At 36.1% G+C, this 24,963-nt stretch overlaps 1 protein-coding gene across 5 annotated transcripts in view; it reads left to right on the top strand.

The window, feature by feature from the left end:
* Nucleotides 1–13,601, top strand: part of LOC148947784 (protein NipSnap homolog 3A-like) — a 44,813-nt gene extending 31,212 nt beyond the window's left edge. For all 5 annotated transcript variants that reach the window (XM_089095436.1, XM_089095434.1, XM_089095437.1 and 2 more), the window contains exons 4-5: nucleotides 2,443–2,661; nucleotides 13,364–13,601. In XM_089095436.1, coding sequence (XP_088951562.1) covers nucleotides 2,443–2,661; nucleotides 13,364–13,440 — 296 coding nt within the window. In that variant the 3' untranslated portion in view covers nucleotides 13,441–13,601. The remainder of the gene's footprint in view (nucleotides 1–2,442; nucleotides 2,662–13,363) is intronic.
* Nucleotides 13,602–24,963: the final 11,362 nt, after the last annotated feature.

The raw sequence follows: 24,963 nt of genomic DNA, 5'->3' as shown, positions 1-24,963 counted from the left end.
GATGTTGTTCCTAGGGTTTCTACATAAGCAGAAGCAATTAAGCTCTCAGAGAAAGTATTTTTCTTGGGGGGGGGGGCTGTAACAGTGTTTTTGATAACGATGGGGATAAAAGATGGTAGAAACCTTTTTTTTAAATCCCAGCTTCTCAATTCTATAGTTTTTAGCTGTCAGAGTAACAAATTTAAGGGAAATAACAAACAATCAAAAAACTTATCATAATTCTTTCAACTAACAACAAGAACTGTAATTAATTAACTCTTCATTGGTTTTTTAATTTTGTGTCTCCGAGAAGGCATGTACAGGAAACACAGACACATCTGGTCCCTAAATGAATGAATTGCGGGACGTACCGAGGATAGGTGAAAAGTGATACAGTTCTGTACTTTATGAACACATAGAGTATTCTGCTTTATGATTGCTCAGGGCTTATGCGGAAGGGGCGCAGCCATACTGTCCTTCAAAGTATGGATCTGAAACACCGCCTTGTGTTGCTTTGGCCTAGCTATCGACAGCATCTAATCTTTTTCCATAGAGTGTATAGCTGATGAACTGAATCAAAGCTACATCCTTTCTCTATATAATCTGTTTAACACATTTGTTTCTTTATATAGCTGAAAAAGAAATAAATCGATTCTTCCATTTTGCGGGTTTCCCCCTTGTTTTTGCTATTTTGTACTCTGATGTACTTGTGTGTTTTTGAAATACAGATATAGAAATCTGCGCTGAACTCAAACCTAGTTGAAGATGATTTGTACGTGGAGAAGCGTTTTTTTCCTGAATTTCACTTCTTGCAAAGAGTGTTGTAGAAGTGTTATTTTTTGCGTGTATTGTGTGGTCATTATTCGGTGAAAAACACAAAAAGAAGTGTCCGCTTTTTCTGTGACCTTTTGCCATAGTGACCTTTCTGTGACCTTTGCCTTGCGATTGAATGAGTACCTCACCAAGCTTTTGTGACCACTCCTTTTATGCTAAGTGGTCGGGGGAAAAACGTTGTAGGCGCATGGCTATTTACTTAGGCAACACTAGAACATTGCCTCTGATGATAGGGTGGCGATTGGGTAATACATCGAGTTTATCAAAGGTTTGTAGGCTACTGTACTCATATGAGACAACATTTTTTTTTTTTTTTTTTTTTTTTTTTTTTTAAGATTCTCGTTTTGATTTACAAATATCTGGAGGATTTATATTTTGAGATAAAGAAAGTAAATAAGCGGGAACAGTCAGTTTTTTTTATGAAGCATGGAAATTAAATTGAACAGTGAATGTCCAAATGTTGCTAAGAAACTACAACAAAATAGGTATAAAACAATTTAAAAAAGCTGAAATTATAGACTACTTTGAACACTAAACAGTGAAGGTAAAAGTTCGATTTTTATCTACAAGCTATGCTTGCATTTAGTTCCTCTCGTATCAGATGGCGCATAAAGCCACAACCATCCCTTTCCACGACAACCTCTGCAGAGCTTGCGATAACAGGTCTTCCAAAGGTGTTCCTGTCTGTGTAGCATTCTTCTCTGGGCATCCTCCGAGCGTTGCTTTCTACCGTTGACACTTCCTAATGGTATCCCTGGGAAAATAATATAGAAATAATGGGTTCCAAAGCATCTTAATTAGGACTTAGCCGGGCCTCTTTTTATTTATTTGTTTTGTATTGGTTTTATGATAGAGTTGGTCTTTGGGACTTTTAGCGACTGCAAGTTGGAGCTATAAAATTTGTAGCTACGCCCCTGCCCAGCACTATCAAATCTTACTTATAACCTTGAAATATTTAACTCTTTATTTTATTCTACAGCTTAATTCATATTTTATTCACCTTTGACAGAAGTCTTATAAATTTATACTATTTTTTGCAGGATTACAACTTATAACAACTCAGTACCAGCAATAACCATTTCTTACAATCAGCACCAGCCATGGAAATAATGTTTTTCAAGCGATTCAAGCTTTTTTTTAAACAGACTGAGAGCAGCTTCCAAGTTTATTATTTACGCGTGCAAAGGAGTTCATGACACGTTTCAAATAAATTTGAAACGCATTTTCATGCCGCTTATTAGATTTGTAAAGATCAAATCTGCAGAACATTTATTAAAGCATCACAAATGTTTTCCTAGCAAGAGTAGCTCCTTGTTTTTAGGACTGGCTGCTGCCTACTTTCAAACTCACTTTAGCTGAGCTTTTCCCAGACGGTTAAAAGTATTTATCATGCAATGGTATTTTAATGTATTTAATAATGTGTTTAATATATTTAATAAATGTATTTAAAATTTAAAAGTTGACACGTATTTAACATTACCTTTTTAGGGTTTAGAAACTCCTTTTAGTCTAATAATGCTATTAATCTATTATATAGTTGTTCACTTTTTCTTATATTATAATAAGGGCTTGAAGTTTTGTACTGTCAGTATGATGAAAAATCGTCACTGTTGAAGATTATTTTTCTAGGCTCTGTTTACAATCTAGTTACCCTTCGATTCAGAGGGCATCAATCCACGTGGAAAAAATGTTTCGAAGATTTGCTTCAAGAACTCAATAATGCTGGTCACCTTACTGCTTGTTTTGCTACCATTCATGGAAGAATAGACGAGGTTGTTTTACTTGTCCAACATACAACTCTAAGTCAGGGTGCTGATCTTGTTCAAAAATTGTCGTCATTCACTCAGGGTAAGTGTAATTTAAATTTGCAGATGTGAATTATTATTTTGGCACCCGTTAAATTTGCATACTTTGAGGAAAGACTTACTTCAAAAAGTATCGTGCTATCTTCATATTTTTTTCGTATTTCATTTGATTGCTTCTTATGATGCAATGACAATTAGGTGTTAACAGTTTCTCAGCTTTGAAAAAAAAAAGTCATAACAGATCTAGGGTTAGCGCCTTATTTCATATTAAATGAAAAACATACCCATTCAGTGGTTTTATTCAGTTTTATTGGAGGGGGAGGATATAAGGGGTATTTGTAAACTAAAGAAAAATAGTGTCTATTATTGCATGCCTAAACCTATTAAAACCCAACATTTCTTATTTCTAACCTAATAATAATGATTTCACTGCTGTTTTTATTGTTGAAATTTTTTCTTGGTGCTCTGCAAAATGAAGTTCCTCAGAATTAAAGAGGTTGCTTTTTGCTTCAATAGGCTCCGGGAATTGTGTATACATTTTGGGGGTGATCACTATTTACTAATACCAAGAGGAAAAGAGGCTGCTCACAGATCCAAATAGGTTGACAACAAGGAATACCTTCATTATTAGCCGTAATTTTTCCTATTTTCTTGTGTTGTTCTTCAGTTTAATCTTAAGGGAGAACCTCCCCCCTCAGTGTACACGGGCATGCTCATGTATACCTGTGTACATTTATTTGCACTAAAATACCAAATACCAAATTAATATAAAAATACCAAATTACCAAAAAAAATACCAAAATTATAAAAGAATAAAAAAATCTAAGACAGAATGGTAAAATCACCCCACAATTATGCAATATTTTTTTTCCCTGTGGTAGCTTTTGTCCAAAATTTATGGTTAACTAAAATTACACTAAAAAGTCATTTTCTTAAGGCCTATCGTAGAGTGTACAAAATCCCCCGCTTCCATTATTGGAAAACGCCTATGTACAGCCTTCAAACCTTCGCTTTATTAAAGTAATTTGGTAGTGTCTGCCAATGGGAACACCTCTATGCGGGCTATTAGCGAATATTTATGTATAGCACTTTGAAAATTGGGCTTTAAATTCGTATTTTTAAAAATATACCTGTTGGGGCCGTGACGTTACATGGATGAAAAAATATCAATTTGGAACTATGGGGCAAATGAACTTAGGTTTTTTTCTTTTAGATCAGAAATTTATAGTTTACTCTAGAAATTGAAAATAAAATGCCGTTTCCAGATGTGTTAATTACTCGTAGTATTGATAAACTAGATTTTACCATTAATTTTATCTAATTAATTATTAGATTTTTGCTAATTAATTTTATTAGCCGTAGACGAAAAAGACACTCCCGTAAAATCGAAGGTCTTTTACCATTTGAGGCTCCTGATAAGCCCTCAAATATAATCTATCTTCCATACTCCCAAAAATCACAGCAAAATTAAAAAATGTATGCACAAAAAATAGTTTGTATGTGAGGATTTTTGAAAAATCCTCTCTTATTAGTAATGACTTCGGTATATAACAGGTTGTTCGGGAAGCAATTGAAATTGGACTCAAAATAAATAATAATGTTTCTTTAAATAGGGATTTGGGGGAGTACTCACTAAATGCTTTATACACAAATTTAATTAAAAATGATTTAACAAAATATATTACTGAATCAATAGACAATACTGGTGAACCTGCTACAAAAAGGCCTTTGAGGTTAGCTGCCAAAAAGGCAAGATTAGCATTGAAAGTGTGTATTTAATTATTTTTATTTCGTCTGAATGAATCGCATTGACTTACCTCACTTTATCTATTAGTTTGAATCTCGTTGAAGTAGGTATGCTAGAGCGGTTTTAAACTTTTTTTATATATTTAATGATCGGATTTTAATGCAAGTTTCTCTTTTATATTTTCACTTGTGCCATGGTAAGGACGGGTCTTGGACATAGGGTCGAAATATTCCTTCAAAATTTGGAATTCCACTGTTTTACAAAAAAATTTCCTATTGTTCTACTTGTTATTTTTGTCTATGATGGAAAGCAAGTGTGGTCTTCGTCGGTATCTCCTTGTGGGTCTACTCAAGTCTCCTATTTTATTTTATCATAAATTTATTGCCTTAATAGATGCAAGATTAGGTAGAAATTATTCTGAGAGGAATAATAATTTTCATCAGGAGTGGCAAGATTTTTAAACAGTTGTTAAAAAAGCTGCCTCTAACAAACAATGGATGTCTTGAACAAATAAAAGCTAATGCAGTCTTGTGTTTGAAAGTAAAGAAAAGTGACGTATATTTTTGGTAAATTTGGAAGTTATGGAATATTGTTTGTAAATTGCTTCGTAAATGATGAGACTGACTACGTGGATATTAACTTTATACGCCTTTTTGAGTTGCGAAAGAAGACGTTTTTCTTAGGGTAGCTTGACAAAAAATATTTGAAAAATTATTGAAGCAATTAATGAAATTTCTTTTTTCATAAAAAAAATCGGAAATTCTTTTTTTTGTTTGATTTTCTTTCTAATGCCAAACTTTTACAAAATATTTTCTTTGCGGTAATTCAGTAAACACAGGAAAGTTTAAAATGACGTTTTTACAAAACGTTGTAATGCGCCAGCAGGTAAGAAACAACCATGTATTTAATATACATAATTTTGAAGACCACACTACCTTTCCATGACGATAAATAAAAGTTCAAATAGGGATAAAATCCTTTTAATAGACAGTGTTTAATAGAAATTCACAAAAATACCAGATATTTCGGTCACATATGCAGTGACCGTCATCAGTAGTAAAAACTCAAATGTGACCGAAATATCTGTTGGATATAGTCTGGATATAATCTCATTATACAATAAGACCCAATTGTGATTCCCTACGGACTTATCATAGTCAACAGAATCAAGTCTGGATATAATCTCATTATAGAGTAAGACTCAATTGTAATTCCCTACGGACTTGTCATAATCAACATTTTTGAACTTGAATTATTTATAGTTAATTGACCAAATCTGTTTGATGCATTGCCTGTAGGAGTCAAGAGCTGATTTAATCGTGCTATATTTGGTTAGCGGGGGGTATTCACACACCCCTTGCCAGTAAGTCCCTTTTGATGCTATTTCGAATGAACTGCTAATCCCCAATCCTCCCGAAGCGGATTTATAATCGAGATTTATCATGGCTAATGTTACGCACAAATCGTTCGACGAGTTCAGAAAAGTTTTGAGCGGAAAACTGGATTCTATTATTGCTACGCAGACAGAATTAAATAATAAGCTTGACGGAATTACTTTTGAGATCGCGTCGCTGAGAACGGAGGCTGCCGACCGAGATGTGAGGCTTAATAACTTTGAGAAAACTATCGACGAGTATGTCGACAAGTACCAGGCCCTGGAAAAACAGCTACTACTTATCGACGTGAAAGATCGCCGTCTGAACCTTATTGTGCATGGTTTACCGGCAGAAGAGCCTAACGAGAAAGTTGAAGATAGCGTCATTAAATTAGTTAGCGAAAAGCTGGATGTAACTAGTGACATATCTATGACTAAGTGCTATCGGATTTCTTCACGGGCTGCAAACATCACAAATAGGCGCAGCAAGCAAAATAGCCGACGCAAGGAGTCCCCCGTATTTATTTCACTAAGCTCGGAGAGTGATGTCCTGTCGATCATGAACAATGTTAAAAAGCTAAAAGGTAGTGGGATTATAATCTCTACAGACCTGCCCCCTGCTCTCAACATGATTCGAAACTCCCTACTCTCGAAAGCACAAGAAATGAAAGAGTCGAAACTTATCGTTTCATCCAGAGTGCGTCATAAGGGTATTAACTTATGGCTAGAAGTGAAAAAAAGTGATTCTTCTGACTGGGAAAAGATTAATTAGTTTGTTTGTAGTGTATACGCGGACCATTATTTGTTTTATTTGTTTAATGAAATACGTCCGCGATCGAGAGATGAAACAAGTTCTTTTGTTGGTGTGTGTCATGATTGGGAAAATGACCACTAGTCAGTGTTGGTTTTTTCTTTTCGTTGTTTTTTTCTTTCTTGTTGCGTTCAGTGCTCAATGCGACTTCGACTTGTTAAGTCTGCCATGCTAGAGTATGCTTCATCGTCGCTATTCTTTTTTTCTATTTTCCATAGGCCTAGAAATCAGGTTCTGGTTTTGCTTCGTGTGTTTTTTTCATTTAAAGTTCAGATATTTCAAAAGACGTACCGTACTTTTCCACAACAATGTTTGGTTGATGATTTATTGCTACATCACAACGGACTCCCACCAGAGGGTTTGATAAGTCAAAATGATTATGATTAACACTGCCGGTGATGGGACATCGAGTGGGTTGAGAGATTTTGAGAGAGACCCATTAGATTTAATAAAAATTTCTGCAGATTGTGGTTTTTCGGATGATGAATATGATATTTTTATTAGATCCCTCCCTATTAACAAATATTTACTCCCTAATGAGATTAACGGACATGTTTCTCCTGGTAGTGTGAGGGTGGCGAGTTTAAACTGTTGCGGGTTGATGAGTAGTTTTGACCATTTATCTTCGTTCCTTCCATGCTACAGAGTTGATGTATTAGCTGTATGTGAGACTTTCTTAAATGAGTCAACTAGTCACCTAGCGAATATTAAAGGTTATCATTTTATTTCTAAGACTAGGAATGACAGATCGAGAGGAGGCCTTGGTTTTTTTATTCATAATGATATTACTTACAGGATTGTTTTGGATTTTGATTCTATGTATGAAGAAATGTTGTTTGAATTTTTGGTTTTTGAGCTTGATTTTGGTAATGAAAAAGTGTTGCGTTGTTTGTTTTACAGACCACCTAGCTCTTCGGTGCAACATTTCATAAGTAAGCTGGAAGCATTTTCTTCGATCGCAATCGAGCGAAGTCAGAAGATTATGTACATTGGGGATTTTAATATTGATATAAGTAATGTTGGTCATGATCTTCCATCTACACCATATTTACCTTTGGCTGTTGATTTTCTGACACTTTGTTTTGCGCTGGGGCTTCTCCCAGCTTGTCGTATTCCAACTCGAGTGGTAAGCTTGACAGCAACGGTAATCGACAATATTTTTCTGAATATGGAATTTGATTCGTGTCATGCTATTATCGATGACACGTCAGACCACTTTATGCTTTTGATGGAGATAAAAACCGGGCGACAAACGGCGACCCCGATCAAAACAACTAGAAGGCTTGATGCTACATCTGTTCAGCGGTTGAATGAACTGCTGCTTAAAATTGACCCCTCTCCGTGCTTAGACTGCAAGGATGTAAATCAAGCTTCACAGTATTTTGTCAACGAATTTACCACAGCACTTAATGTGGCTCGTCCGATGTCTTCAACCCGTCTAAGACGTTACAACAGATCTAAAAAGCCTTGGGTTACACGAGGACTACTAAGGTCGATCCAATCAAAGAACAGGCTGTATAAAATATATCTATCGAATCCAGATGAAACAAATCAAGCCTTTTTTAAAGCTTACAGAAATTGCTTAACCAAGGCTCTCAGGTCTGCTAAACAGCTCTACTATTTGAAGGCATTCAATAGCGCGCATGGATCTCCTAAGAAGGTATGGACATTAATAAACGATTGTATCGGCAAAAAAAGTTGAATTCTTTTCCGGACGAAATGATGCCCCCAGGTGGTGATACAGCTGTTAAAGGAAAACTTAACGTCGCCAACATGCTCAACACGCACTTCGCTAAAATAGGTGAAAACACGTCGGAAGAGGCATCCCAAAAATCAACGCCAAATTCTGCTGATTTCAAAAGTTTTCTACCCTCTTCTACTGACTGATCCATATTCCTCACCCCAGTCTCGTCTACTGAATTGATGATTGTACTTCATCAACTCAAAAATGGACACTCAGAAGGAATCGACGGATCTTCTACGAACTTGCTTAAATAGATTATGCCTAGTATAGTAAATTTTCTTGTGCACATAATTAATCTTTGTTTTAAGAATGGTATTTTCCCTTCATGTATGAAGTCCACCCGTGTTATTGCACTACACAAAGGGGGAGATATAAAAGATCCGTCCAACTATAGGCCCATATCTGTTCTATCTGCTTTCGGAAAAATTATTGAACGCTGTTTGTACGTGAGGATTGTAAATTTTCTTGACAAGAATGGTTTTTTCAGTAAGTCCCAATTCGGGTTTTGAAAAGGACATTCTACAGAGCATGCTATTTTGGCAGTAACCCAGTTTATTCATGATGCCTTGGATAAGGGTGAAATTCCAGCTTCTATATTCGTGGATATACGGAAAGCGTTTGACACTATTTGTCACATGATTTTAAATGAAAAATTATCTAATTGTGGTATACGTGGTCCGGCTAAATCGATAATATTGTCATATTTAAGCGATAGAGTCCAGTGTATTGATGGGGGCGATGTTATATCAACGTCTTCGAACCAGTCAAATAAAGTTGGAGTGCCTCAAGGTTCAATTCTCGGCCCTCTGTTGTTTCTAATTTATGTTAATGATATTAGTAATTCAGTTGAGGACCTAGGGCTGACCGTTCTCTTCGCAGATGACACAGCTTGTAGTGTCTCTGGAATCGATGAAGATTGTGTCAAACATAATTTAAGTCTAGTATTCGATAGACTAGTAGCATGGTTTATGGCAAATAGGCTAGCTCTGAACACTTCAAAAACAAAGTTTATGGTATTTTCGTGTACGTCACGGGCACTTCCATGTCTGAAGTTGATTAAGTCATCTGTTCCAGGTATGGATATATCACGTGTTGAAATTATTTGTTACCTTGGTGTGCTGGTTGACTCAAATTTGAGTTGGAAGCCGCATATAAATGGTATAAGATTGAAGCTTGGAAGGAACGTGGGTATTATGCAACATATGAAAATCATTTTGCCGTTCGAAGCTATGCGTTCTATTTATTTTGCTCTTGTTCATTCTTATCTAAATTATTGCCAACTTATTTACTTGAATACTTTCAGATCCCATTTAATTCCGCTTCAGAGGCAACAAAATAAGGCGCTTCGTATTTTAAAAAGTTATCTTCCTTCCCCAGCGTCTTTCCCCAGTAAGTCTTCTACAAAGAGTTTATATTGTTTATTGAATATTCTTCCTGTTGAACTTGCAGTTACTTTTAACTCGATATTATTCAAGGTTAATCATAATCTCCTGTCACTACCCAGTTATTTCTATTCTTTTGATTTGTTCCCAGTTGCTCCGCCATCTTCTCATCTAGCTCGCAGCATACGCAAACTACGCCAGCCGTTGATAATTTCAGAGAGGTCCCGGTTTTCTCTACGAAATAGTGTGGTTGCCGCGTGGAACCAATATGAATCTATTTTTGATTTTGATGTGTCGATCGGAATTTTAAAAAATAAAATAAAATAATTTCTTTTGGACATTTATTATTCAAATAATATTTTCATTTTTTTTTTTTTTTTTTTTTTTTTTTTATGTTTTGTTATTTTTCGATCTCTCTCGGATCTTGTTATCCTTCTTCTTTTCCCATTGCTGGTTGAGAGTTGTTTATGTATAGTCGGGTGGGTGTCTGCCGTGATGTGGTGAGTAATTAACCTTACATTTATTGATTTATTTATATTTGTTTGTGAAGTCTACCATTTTGAATGAAAATCCGTATATTTCCTTATTGTTTTTCTTTTTTTATCTGTGCAAAACGAGCTTGTCTCACTGCCAGATATCTGTATATATTTAGTGTCATTATGTAAGATTGAATAATAAATGAACCTGAACCTGAACCTAAAAGGATTGTATCCCTATTTGAACTTTTATTTATCATGTATTTAATAAAATGTTGGTAATAGAAAAACAATCAACTAGTTTAGATGAATCAACCTAAAAACATAGTATTTGCCTGCCTGTTGTGTTCAACACCTGCAATAAATCTCAGAAGTCGATTGCTGATGGCATGGAAGAAAAAATGCAAAGAGCTAGCAAAAGCATAGTGCCTGTAGTACATTATGAATTAATAGCTCTATGATCTCTTGTAACAAACTGTAAGTAAGGAGAGACGCTGCTCAATAATAAACGAAACTCTAAAAAACGGAAGGATATCAATAGATATGTCAAAAGAATCGGCGTATTATGCTAATTCCAAATATATAAGATTCATTAAATTGAATGTTGCCCATCAAAGGATACAAGCATGAGAAAATTTGTCTCATTTTTGAAAAAAGGGGGAAAGATCCCATAAAATTCAAAGAATCTTAATGAAAATCACACCATTAGATCCAGGGTATCAGAGAATCCCAATGTAGAGGTTTTAAGCTCCTACCTACAAATATGTGTAATTTTTATATTTTTTCCCTGAATAAAGCTCGCGGATGCGTGTTCATTTATTTATTTCTTTTTTATTTCCAGGGATGATCGTATTGAACTAATGGTCCTAGAACATAGGGAGAGGGTTCATTCGAACGGAAAATTAAAAATTTCAGTTCCCTTTTTCATGTCCACCTCCCACGCCTCCCACCCCCTAAATCATCCGATCAAAATTTGGAGATAGCTATTTTGTTCACCATAGTTGAAAAGTCAAATAACTTTGCCTTTGGGAATAAAATGACCCCCACAATCTCTGGGAAAACGTCTCTAAGTTAAAAAGTTTACCCATTGTGGACGTATAGTGTTTGCTATTGGAAAGTGTGCTTGCATTTGTCGGGTAAAGGGGGGGGGGGAGGTAACTTTCTAATGGGGGATTTTCCACGGGGAGAATTTTCATGGGGAGCAAGGTTTTCGGGGGGGGGGGGTGAACTTTTCAGGGGAAATTTTACGCTCCGGAAATTTGACAGAATTCCTATGTGAAATTTTCCTTATTTGTCTTACTTTCTCTTTGCCGGTTCAATTTTACGGGTGGAGATGTTAGCGGTAATTGTCCGGGGTAAATTTTCCCCGGGATTTAATTCTTAGAGGATTTTTCTATGGGAGGGATTTTCCCGTGGAGGTGGAGCCGGATTTCCCGGCATTATTTGAAAAATGATCAGAAATTGAATATAAGAAAAAACTGCTTTTTCAGCTCAAAATAAGGAACAACATTAAAACTAAAACGGACAGAAATTATTATGTTTATGAAGGGGTTGCCCCCTCCTCAACACCTCGCTCTTCACGCTACAGTTTGAACATTGTCCCAATTCTTTAATAACAACTCCTGAAACACAAGGGTCGTTTAATTAGAACAATAGAAGCATTTTTAAAAGTACCAAAAAACTCTTGCGCAAAGAGCGATGTGTTAAGGAGGGACAACCCCCCTCACATATGTAATAATTTCTGTTCGTTTTAAATTTTAACATTGCTCCTTACTTTTAGTTATTTTTCATGTTCCTTCACGTGAGTTTTTTTAAAGAATTTACCCATCCCAATTTATTTCTTAGTTATTTAATTATTATTCAAGCATTTTGAAAGCGCCTCATTCTTTTCATAACGTAATTGCAAAAGTTTCAAAACGTTATCTTAAATCAAGAAAGTCAGTTTTTTATTTTTGAAAACAAGTTGACTAGACGAGATTAGGCCAATAAAGAGAACCAAAAAGAAGTGACAAAATTCTGGACCAACATTTGCGGTCTGTCTTCAGTGCCTTAGTAAAATTCATAAAATTTAAAAATAACTTATGTGATGAAAATGGTTGTGCTCGGTATGCGGCACCAAAAGTTTGGAATAGAGGATCTGAATCCTCTATTCAGCTCTGTTCATCGGAATAGAAGATTTGAATGGACAGAGGATTTGAATGAATGTTGGCAAAAATTAAAAACATCTTTTGTGAACCAGAATGAAAGTTGCTATAATTACTGAAATGATAATTGTGAAATGGTGATTTGTTGGTTCAGTTATTTGAAGGAATGAAGGGGGAGTGTGTCAGTCCGAGATTGCGCACATATTAATAGTTTGTATTGAATTTGGTGTTTTGATTGTAAATGGAAAATATAAAGGTTTGAATGAAAGTAGTGACTAAAAATGTGAACCATTAGTAATGAATGTAAGTACTGGAGGGTCCCAAGTGGTGTTACCTGTGATTCCTCTTATCCTAGTTATATCTATTGGGGTTGGTGGGAGAGAATTGAGGTGATTTTGTTAGGTTTATGTGGATTTTGTTTGTGGAGGTCGCATACATTGTTTTCCCAAGAATTGTTTTGTATTAGTTCATTTTTATTTGTTTTTTTTGCCAAACATAAAGTAGTTATGCATAATTTATCGTATTGTATGGAGAAAGTATAATGCTTGTTTTTTGCAACCAAAGTTAATTTGGAAAAAAAAATCGATTAAACGCTGTATTTGGGAACCATCAAAACTTTTAAGCTGGTATGTCCAAAACTTTTAAGCTGATAATTTTTTGTTCGAGAAAAATGAGGAAAATTTTCTTTAAGACAGTAAAAATGAACTGTTTATGCTTAAATCTAATTGTATTTTCTGTTTCTGGTACCAAATTCATGTTGCTACTTTAAAGATGTAAAACATTAAAAGTTAATGCTGTCTTACATAGCCTATAAAAAGTATAGCCTAACCCAATATCTGTTGATATTTCTAAAATGTACAGTATGCACTAGCTAAGGCTGTAGCATTTTCCGACACCTTGTCGCCGATTCACTCTATGTTTATATGTTTCGGTCTCATTAGTCGTTTCTGATGTGTTTATGTTTCTGCGTTCATTAATCTCTTTTAAATTGGGTGATTCGTCTGTATTGTCAAGGTCTCTTATCGAGGTTCATTAAGCGATCATTAAGTTTTAATTCATATTTCAGCTGAACAATTATGGTCATCACTTAGCGAAGCCAATTCCAAGTTAATGACTCCATTTGCCATTTCCCCTCTTCAATAAAACAATTCTTTGACTGATTGTCTGTCCTAGCCTGGATTGAAGACTGGGCTAAGTGTCGTTGTTGGTGTTTCTTTATTGGTTTATTAATTTTTAAGTTTGAAAGACATACTTTTTTATATTCTGAAATGATTATACAAAATAAACCAGGGTTGTAGTTATAATCTCTTTCGTCTTGTAGCTATTTCGTTATTCAGTGGAATTTCAAAGTTTAACCCTATGGCGCTCGGGATCATGCTGTACATGATGATGTCACATGGTATGTTCTTTTAATGCCCAAGAATGGGGTCATCGACGGAAAAAGTCGACGCGACAAAATTTTACAGCATAAAAAAGGGGCAGACATAAATTTATAATGATCAGTTTTTTCTCTCTACAAATTAAATACTGACAAAATGTAGCGCTAGCCTTTTAATTCATTTTGTTTCTGTCATTTTTTTTTCAATCTGTAAATTTAACCTAGTGTGTGTCAATCACTGACAAGGCTGTTACTTGCAGGAGAAATTTTGCTGGATCGAAAAATTCATAATTATTTGAGAAAATGCTTCAGTATGGCCGTATGCAATATAAGATCAATAGAGGAGATGATTCAAACTAATTAACTCTGAATTTACCTTGACTTCGTGGTGGTTACCGTTACAAAAAATTCTTTCTCGGCATTTATCTTTTTCTCAAGAAAATATATCTGAGAAAAAAGGCTGAAACATGCTGTAAATTTTATTCCAGAAATAATGTGTAGCTCAACTGTATTGACCATTTCTTTAAATAGAGAAGATTCGTTGCAATTTAAAAGGTCTATTTTCACAAGGATGTGAGCTGGACGGCAGTCATCCATCCACCCGAACATGTGCTTTCAAGCTAGATTTGCTCAGCCAAAAATTGCTTTCCCTTCCCTTCTCCTCTCAGCCATTTTTGTCAAATTTTAGGGAAAGCTCCAGTTAAATTCTGCCCTCTGACCAGGGTAAGACTAGATGAGGAAATCCATCTTTTGTTGAGCAAATGGTTGTTTTTCACAAGGATGGGAGGGGAACACGGGTTCAACTCCCATCCTCATGAAAATGGGCCCTAGTATTGCAGGATGAAAAGAAAGAAAAAAATACAAAAAAATGATTAGTTGTACGGATTTATTTTACTTGTTGTTGTCACCAATACCATTTATATGGTTTAAATCTGTGTGAATGTTAAAAATATAGGAAGAAAACATGGTGGTGACATATCTATCGAATCTATGTTAAAAAGAAAATGATTTGGAAGTAGATAAAGCTGAATAATCATGTGCCAAACACGTACGCCTGATGCATTTTATTTTGTGTGTGTGTGTGGGTGGGGGGGTTCTGTTGTTGTTTATGTTGTTCTTTCAGGAGGACCCCCGCCCATTAAAACATCAGCAAAAAGACATAAATAGCCTTTTTGGTCTGTTTATTCACGATATAGTTGCATTTTGGCAAAGAGATGGGCATCAATAGCGTATTTAGATAATAAAAGTTTTTTGGCTTTTCTCTATGCGGATTTTATTAGTCTTAACAGAAAAATCTTTGAAAGAGAATTGCCTCCAAGTTAATATTAAGAAAACAAAGCTGGCTGTAATTAATAAAAGAGAAATCTGATTGTAAATATACGAAGGGATATTCAAAAGAAACCAAACCGCCGATACGGAGGTAGGGTTTCTGTACTGAAGAAAATGTTTAACAAAATCTTGAAATCATCCTGAAAGATTGAAGACAGATCATTGAAGACGTCGCGAAAAAAATCTAGAGCGGCACCAAGTTCAGTACAGGCAATAATGGCTGAAGATTTCAGGGTGAGAAGGGTGGTGACGAAATTTGCTCCTCGTATGCTGACTTCACAACAAAAGCAAAGCTGCGGGGAATCAGGCTCTACTTTGAAGCCAGAGTTTATGACGAAACTTTTTTTTTTAAGGTCATCACAGGTAATGAGTCATGGTGCTAAGGATGCAATCCTGAAATTAAGCAACAATCAAGTCAAAATGAGACTCCAAATTTGCCTAAAAGTCCTAAAAAAGTTTATCAGATGAAATTCAAACGCTAAGACAATATTCATTTGTTTTTCAATGTGAGTGGATTCATCGATTCTGAATTTGTGTCTCCGGGTCTGACAGTTAAAACGGGTATTGTACCTGGAAGTTTTTGTTTTTTTTAGAAGATTACGTAACGATTCGTGGCGAAGAAGGCCTGATTTCTGGCAGTCAGGGGACTAGTTTTTGCATCACGACAATGCTCCTGCTCGCATATACCTTTCTGGGCGCTGGTTGCGACTAAAATACTTCGACCACTGTTCATCCACCCTGTTCGCCCTGTGACTTTTTTTTATTTCCCCGGATGACAAGCGTGTAGACATCACAACATGAAAAGGCTTGGACATTTATTTTAACTCCAACAAGGAGTACTTTGAAGGAGATTAAATGTTTTTGTTGTAGATACATTAAATAAATAACTTTGTACAAAAACAGTTCGGTTTCCATTGGCTACCCGATCGCAGGTTTGGATGGGCGTAAGTTCAACCAGTAAATAAAATAAAGTATTTAGAATCAGAATCAGAATCATTTTAATGAAAACAGCTGTCATAGATACATTAAAAAAATGCACTAAAAGGCGCTGTTTTTTACATGAAAACTTTTTTACATGAAAACACTTCTCTACATTTTATTAAAAGCACTTGTAAAAAAAGGAACAAAGGAGTTACTAAGTCTGTTTCTGCGGCACGAGACGGGCATAAGTTTGCTTTTGCTTCTGGTATTTGCGCGGACAGGCATTTTAGGTGGTAATATTGTCCTATGTACAGGACTAGACAATAAAAACTGGCCAAAACGAATCATCAGCTGGAAATGGCGATCGCGAAGGCTTGGTATTTCAAGTGACTTCAGAGCGGAGCTGTAATCTACATATTTGTCGCAAAGAATGATCTTTACAGCTCGTTTCTGGATCCCCTCCAAATCATCACTTAAGTAATCTATGTGATGAACTTGTGGGCCCCAGACGGGACACGCATATTCAAGGATGGATCGAATAAAAGTGAGGTACGCTGTTTTCAGCTGATACACTGGAAAACCTAGGCGGCGCATCGCCACCAGTGTCCGCATAGCATAATGTCCCTTCTTAACCAGCTCTTGTACATGAATAGAGAATGAACAGTCCACACCAAAGGTGACGCCCAAGATAGTCGCACACGAAGCAGAAGGGAACAAAGTCGAGGGGTAGGTAAAATCGCGTTTAAGTGGGTTGAACCTCAAAACCTTTGATTTATTCTCCTTAATTTGAAGACTGTTCGCAGTACACTGTGATTTAAACTGATCGAAAAATTTTGGGTCGAACTGGGCTACAGCTTGCGAATCCTTTACGTGGTATTTAAGAAGCACAGACAAATCATCGACGAATTTAAAACGATCGTCAAAGTCAGAAAGCACATAGTTGATAACAGCCAGGAAAAGAAGAGCTGCTAATTTGATACTTTGTGGGGCGCCACATGTAATTTCCACCCATTCCGATTCAATATCACCGGGAAAAAGGGCGTACACTTTTTGATACCTGTGACGTAAGAAATCAACTACTAATTGGAGGATGTGCTTACGGGCACCCTTTGACTTGAGATTCTGGGCGGCAAGAGGGTGCTTAATCAAATCAAATGCCTTTCGGTAGTCTACCAGAAGTAAATCTACAAACGAGCTTCCAAACTCCAACCATTCAACTACTAGGTGATAAAGCCGTACTAAATAAACAGACGTGCTGCATCCCTTCAAGCAACCATACTGGAAAGGGTCAAGTGACGGTGAAATGTCCGTGAGAAGTTCACGATATATGAAAGATTCTGCAACTTTAGCAAAGTTCGGTGTGATCGAAATAGGTCTTAACTGATCACATGTCTTAGGTCCTTTAGCTTTGGGTATTACGCGAACATAGGCTCGCTTCCAAGCATAGGGAAAGGTTTGTTCACTGAAGCACTGATTGATGATCGATGTCAATGGTTTGGCTAAAAACAAGACATATTCGCGAATAAGTTTGACCGGCAACTCACCAGGGTAGGAAGAGCAATTCGGTTTTAGTTTTTTAAGTTCTTTAAAAACAGCAAATTCGGTAAACTGTTTTATTTCGTCAGTTTTACAATCGACTAAGAGATCAACCAGTTCGGCCTCTGTAATTGAGGGATAGGTGGTACAAATGCCAGCAAAGAACTCGTTTACGTCTGAAGCGCTCATTTGAGATCCGTCAGGCTTGGGTATTTTTAGCTCACTGTTAACTGACTTGCCAGTCATTTGTTTCACTGTGGAATGCCACTTCCGACTGCTACTTTGGAGAAGGGGTACTGCCTTTTCCCGAACCTAATTTCTTCGCTTCAAACGATTGAATGCTTCGACTCGAATTTCTAAGTTTTGCCACCGCGGCTATTTGTCCAGAACTGTGCAGCTTGCACCTCATTTTGATCATTTTCTTGAGGTTGCTTGTGATTCGTGGCTTATCGGACTCACTTACCAATACAACTTTTGTGGGAAAAAACTTGTGAAACATCTCTGACAGAAGAGAGTTAAACTGCTGAACTTTGCTATTCAGGTTTACTATAGAACACAGGTCGTCGAAGCAGTAAGTCCCGATCCACAGACCGAAATCACAGATTGATTGAGAGTTAAGCGGACGAATAGTCACTTTGGCTCTCTTTGGCTTCGGTTGGTTATTTTTGGCTTGCCAGAGATTTACATAATGATCTGAACTCTGGAGAGGACCTAACGACCTAGGGGAGTAATAATTGTCACTCATGTTTGTAAAAATTAGGTCTAGAGTACCGCCCCTCTGGTGCGTAGCAATGGTAACTACCTGCTTCAGATGAAGGACACTAGATACCCATTTTCTGTTCGTCTGGTTAAAATCTCCAGCTATTATGAAGCCAGGATAGGCATGGGCACGACGAAGTTTATCGATGTAGGTCTGTAAGTAGCTGATAAGCTCTTTCCTATTTTTTGCACTCTCTGGGTAATACACAGATGCAATTATCAAACATGAGAACTTTTTGATAGTCTGGATGGCTTGCACTCTACCCAGACAACTTCGTGACACGAATCGGTTGGTATATTTAACAGCTTAGATGAAATGTCATTACGAATATAGATACCAACGCCACCACCTTTTCTACTCAAGCCTCTATCACGGCGAGTGTTGAAATAGCTAGTGTAGCCTTTTATTCTACCCATTTCATCAGTGGTATCCCAGCATTCGGTAACTGCGGCAATAGGATCACTCACTTCTCTCAGCAGTATCTCCATCTCGTCAACTTTATTTGTTAAGGATCGGGCATTACACAGAATGAAATTCGGAAGCTTTGCCTGAGCTGATAACTGTTCAGGACGTAATAGCAGGGGAAGTTCATCAGAGGAACACGGTAAGATCGGCTGCAGCTGTGATGGAGAAAGAGTGGGAGGAATTTCGTACCTTTGCAAACATCTTATTTTCACAAGAGTCCTTGGTTCACATACAGCCGTCCTCCGGTCAGAAAGACGTTCCTCAGAAACATGAACGGGTATGGCCGTCTGTCTGTTTCGCCGCCCGCCTCTCTTTGCACGCCGTCTGCGCTTTTTTTAAGCACCACAAGCAGGGAGTCCTCTGGTGACCGTTTGAGTAATCCAAAAAGCCGCAGACTGACAAATGTAAATGGCGTTGTAGTCAGTTGAAATGAATTAACTCTTCTTAAACATTTTTTTTGACAGGCAAAAGTCAGCATGATTGCACTTAGCAAATCTAGGGAGGCCAATTCTTTGAAAGAATGCACCATCAAAAACAATTGAGACCTCCACACAAACAAGCTAAACTAGAGTTTAGCAGCACCATCTATATAAATCAAAATTAGATGGTGCTGTAGTCAGTTGAAATGAATTGAGTCTTCTTAAACATTCTTTTTGATAGGTAAAAGTCATTAAGATTGCACTTAGCAAAGCTAGGGAGGCCAATTCTTTGAAAAAAAAAATGCACCATCAAAAACAGTTGAGAACTCCACACAAACAAGCTAAACTAGAGTGGCGCAAAAGCAGCTGTAATAGCGCTAGCAGCACCATCTACTACTGATTTATGTGCTTATGTATTTATTTGTTTGAAAACCGGCATGCATCAAAGGAAAAAAAGACGGCGAATGAATAAAAGCCAAACAAGAAAAGGCTCTAAATGCGAAGCAATTAGTTAAAAACATAGCAAACACGTTAGTTGAAGTTCAGGGTCAATATTAATAACGAACTAAATAGTCGAATAAAGCCAAACACTTGAAAACACTTAGCTAAATTGCTAGGTCAGAACCGAAAACCAAGGAGAGTTCTGGTTCTTTAATAGAATATTATATACAGAAACTTGCTTTTCCATGGCAACAATGGGGTCGGGAATGCTGAATTTTTCTATCAAGACAGGAATCTGGATCTAAGGGGGGAAGTGAAGAAGAAACAGAAGAAGACTGCTCGGAGTTTTGATTGACAGGAATTTATAAGAATTTCTTATATATAAGAAATGTGGCAATGCAATGGAGATAAAAGCTTTGAAAGAAGACGACCCTTGAAAAGTAGCTTATTATTGCCAAAAGATGCACAAGATAGACTGTTTCGCATTTCGATGCCAGCTAAGATGAGTTGCCGTGTATGCTTGATTGAGGAGCCGATGGGGAGACTAAGTTATGTTTTGTGATCAGCTGACTTGAATATACTGAATTCAATAGCATTTTTTTCTGCTGGAGCTTGTTTTCAGTTCAAGAATACAAAATTGGTGGATGAAATTTCCGTGTAAAGGAATCTTCGAAATGATTAAGAACATAAATTTTTACAATCGTTCCAGGCCAGCACTGCTGCACTTGGTCATCCTCCACCTCAATCTATTTAAGACCCCTTCACTCTTTACTCCCTTTCATGGAGTTCTAATGTTTTTTAAAGCCTTCTCTCTGGTCTCTACTAACCATCTATGTTTTTTAACCAAATGTTTACGTATCTAAGCAAACGCTTTTATATCTTAACTGAAAGTGTGGTATCTAACCAAACGTCTATTTTATGTAAACAAACACCTGTTAGTCTAACCAAAGGTCTGTGTCTCCTAACCAATATTCTGTGTATAGCATGGGCTGGAGTTTAAATTCTAGTTCAATACACCATTTATATATATTAAACCTTGGACTTTATAAACCTTGGACTTTGAAAAACTGACTTGTAAGTAAGAATCGTAAAGCTTGTTCCTCTTTAGTGACTTATACTAATTGGTCTTCCATTTCATTCTTTTTCCTTGTATTTTAGGACAGGAAAATTTTTTTCATGCAAATGGTTAATCAACGATTACAAATAATAGCATAACGTAATGACGTAGTTTGGCAACTATTAGTAAAGATTTTATGTGACAATCAGTCTGTGATAAACATAGAATCAAATTGTTTTCACCGTAGAGTACGCATGAAACAACTAATTATTATTTGAGGCAGAGTAATGCAGCCTTAGTTTGCAAATGGAGCATTTCAGAAATAAAACCTTGATTGTGTTTGGTTTTACATTTACAGATGGTGCATTTTAACACCATAAATGTCGAATGAATGTCAGGAAGTAGATAATAAGGTTAGTTTCAAGAATGAATTGCATTGTGGAACCGTCTTTAATAAAACGTTCTTTCTTATAACCGGGTTCTTAAGAACCTTACTCCAAGTTTTTTTTTTTTTTTTTTTTTTTTTTTTCAAATTCTAAAGAAACTAAATGTCTGTGTATATAACCAAACGTTTTGTATCCAGCAAAGCCTGTGTGTATCTAACCAAATGTATGTATGTACAAGTGTCTAATCAAACATGTGTCTATCTAATCAAACTTGTATGTATCTAACTAAACTAACTAAGTCTCCCATGTTGTTTTCCTGGACTACTTAAACTAGTAAGAGAAGTAAATTTGTATATAGTTCGAAATTGGGAGGACGTGATGATTCCGGCTACTCCCTCGGTTCGTTCAGACTTCGGTCAGGCCGGGACTGTGGGACGCGCTTGGAACTTGGTTCCTGCTGAGATCCGGCAGTCACGAACACTTGGCTCCTTTAAGAGATAGATGAAAAGTTTTTTATTATGGGTAAATATTAAACAATTTTTAGTATTTTATGGTTTTCATTTTTTTTTGGGGGGGGGGTTGTTGTTATGTTGGCGTTGGATCCTCGATGACGTAGAAAATTTTAAATTGTTTTTTTATTGTCGGGTGATAAGAGGGTCGCTGTTTCGTGTGGACTGTCGGTGAGTTGATTTTTTTTCCTTGTAGATTTATATTTAGGCGTTGTTTAGCGTGTATATGCCAAGTTTAACATTATTTATTTATTGTGTGTTGTTTCCTAAATAACGGGCCATTGAGCCCTTCGGGATATTGTTTTTGTTATTGTTATTTTATGGAAATCAATGGAACTCGAACTTCTATTATTCGAATGGGCAGGAATTTTATCTCTAATGGAATCTATCTCTAGTGAATATCTTACTTGCATCTCTCTTGGTCTTCTATTGAAATATAGGAGCGGTGAGTTGCTGCTGCATTGTTTGAGCCAGTGTTAAAGGCTTTCTATACTACAGGGAAGTATTTTAGGGAATATTAAAATATTTCTTCCAGACATCTTAAAGAATGCGTTCCTATTATTCATTGTGTAGAGTAGCAATGTATCTAGAACACGTGTTTGTTCAAAGAGAATCCTAGCTTGCCAGTTTAATAATGTTATTCTATTTTTGGTACTGTGAAGGTCACCGATATTTATTTTTTTGATTGGTTTGTTTGAGATTTTCACAAGTACATAACCTCATTTTGGCTTTCAATGCGCGTTATTTTAAATTAAATCTAAAAAAAAGATTTTTCAACTGAAAGTAAGGAGCAACATTAAAACTTAAAACGAAAATAAATTATTACGCATATGAGGGGATTCGACCCCTAGTCAATACCTCGCTCTTTACACTAAAGTTCAAGTTTTGTTCGAATCACAAATCCCTGAATCACAAAGGCCGTTTAATTAGAATAGATAGCTTTTTTGAAAGTACTAAAAAACACTTTAGCGTTAAGAGCGAGGTATTGACTAGGGGGTGAACCCCTTCATATACGTAATAATTTCTGTTTGTTTTAAGTTTTAATGTTGCTCCTTACTTTCAGTTGAGAAAACTTGTTTCTTTATTTAATTTCTGATCGTTTTTTAAATAATGCTGGAAAGTCCAATTCCCCCTTCACAGAAATGCCCCTTCCCCCAAGGAAACATCCTCCATGGAAAGATCCTCCCGCGTAATAAACACGCGTCCGTGATCTTTCTTCTGGCAAAAAGTACAAAATTCCACATTTTTGCAGATAGGTGCTTGAAACATCTACAGTAGGGTTTTTCGTTACGCTGAATCTGATGGTTTTAATTTTCATTAAGATTCTATCATTTTTAGAGGGTGTTTCCCCCTTTTTTCGAAAAAAAGGAAAATTTTTTCAGGCTCGTAACTTTTGATGGGTTAGACTAAATTTGATTAAACTTATATATTTGAAATCAGCATAAAAATACGATTCTTTTGATGTATCTATTGGTATAAAAATTGATTTTTTAGAGTTTCGGTTACTATTGAGCCGGGTCGTTCCTTACTTACAGTTGGTTACAACGAACTGTTTGATTCTGGGATTTATAGCACATAATCAAGCAAATCCTTAAATGGGACGAAGGGAAGAGATGCTGCATTGTGGATACGCGTCTCCTTGGTAATATCGGTTGTTAATGATTTGGTTTTTATTTACTTCTGACTAAGAACATTTTAGTTTTAAAAATGTTGAAATATTAAGCTCAATGAAAATAGTAGATGAATAGCCGAAGTTGCATATTGTCCAATTATAGTAACGTCATGATAGTAACTTTTAAACAGCATTCGATATACGGGGCTTTTAAGATTTTCTGAAGCTTTAACTTATTTCTGGCATTGAAGTTATTGAAAAAAGGAGAAACACGACTGAAAACGTTTAGTTCGATGAGAAATAGCATTTTATTTTCTTTTTCAAAGATGGAATAATGCCTAAATACTTCAGTTTTAGTTACAAAAATAATTCTTAAATTTTAGGGCTAAAAATGTCAACACCCGAATTCACGTTAATTTGTCATCAGTGTCATCACTTATGATTGGTTTTCAAGAAATTACCAATGGGGTCTTGATGAATAAAAATGTTAACTTTTCATTCGCTTGGTTATAAGAAGTGAAAGTTTTGTTCATACCTTTCCCAGGACTTAACTACAGTACTAAACATGAAGCGGTATATAAAGACCGTTTGCAGCTATGTCGATCTCAGGCGGCCTGGTGCTTCGGCAAGTTACCTTCCGCAGTTTTACTATGTAAATACCATGAATATCTACAGATACCGTTGGAAACATTCTTTTAAACGTTTTTTTTTTCGCAGAGCACGATGTTGAACTATAGAATTATCTTTGTCATAGTTTAAAATAAACAAAGCAGGGAAATTAAACACGTGTCAAACAACATCGATAAAATCAAATAAAAAAAAAGAGAAAGTATGCAAAAATGATAGTTACCAAAATAGAGGGTAAGTCAAGGGTAAAAATAATGTAAAAATATATAAGTAAAATCATAATACTTCGTGAAGTATGGAACAAATGAGCTGAGACTTCTGTCAGTTTTTACAGTTGTATAGTCGACCAGTTTGGATTCTAAAGCCTTTCGTTTACAGTAGGCCTATCTGGTGTCAGACATATTTCTAAAGTTTCTCTATAGGGGACGAAGATGTAGACTTATTTAGAAAATCGGACACTTTTCATTGCCGGTATTTCCACATTTTTATTAGGCTAGGCTATTAAATTGCGTCGCAGAGAAGCCATATTTCCTTTTTTATTGTCTCCCTGCCTTCCATTGAGACTTTTATCTCTATGATGGACTTCGGAAACGTTTTCTGTGTGATTTTGAGTTTTTATTTTACTAATCGGAGTTTAAACTGAACATTTTGGAAATGTGCAGTTTTATTTCTTATTGTAAATTATATTTTATTAAGCCAGGGGGGATATTGGTTGGCCTATGTGTGGATGAAATTACAGTTAAAAAAAAGTTTAGCAGTGTATTGAACAGTTGTTTTATATTGCTAAATATTAAAACTAATCAGGTTAAAAGATTATTTCTTTTTAGTTAGAGTAATAATATATGATTACTTTTCAAATAAAAACAGTAACAAAGACTGTATACTGGTATGAATCCAAATGTCTTATATTTTTTATTTTCTTTGGAATGGGTTGTGAAATAGCTGCATTATGAGAATACCTTTAAAAGCTGTTATTACCAACATACGTTAGTGCTGGCCATAGAATGCAAGCATATACTAGCCTGTCCTCAATCCACCCTTCAAGTCTGTCTGGTCTGTAGACACAGGGCCGGATCGACTAGTTGCGGGGCTCTTTCTACATATTAAATATTTTGTAAAATTCAAATTATATCCAATTCATAATTCTATATATTGACTATCATTATCACTTGTCTTGTATTGAGGCTGTTGCCGCAGTGAAGCAGCAGGTTGATTTACATCCTTCT

This window comes from Artemia sp. Qi Xiang Cuo, chromosome 10 (assembly GCF_049724085.1).
Source record: "Artemia sp. Qi Xiang Cuo chromosome 10, ASM4972408v1, whole genome shotgun sequence".
NCBI classification, from domain to species: Eukaryota; Metazoa; Arthropoda; class Branchiopoda; order Anostraca; family Artemiidae; genus Artemia; species Artemia sp. Qi Xiang Cuo.
Note: the sequence above shows the minus strand (reverse complement) of the source record. Positions and strands in the feature narration are given on the sequence as shown.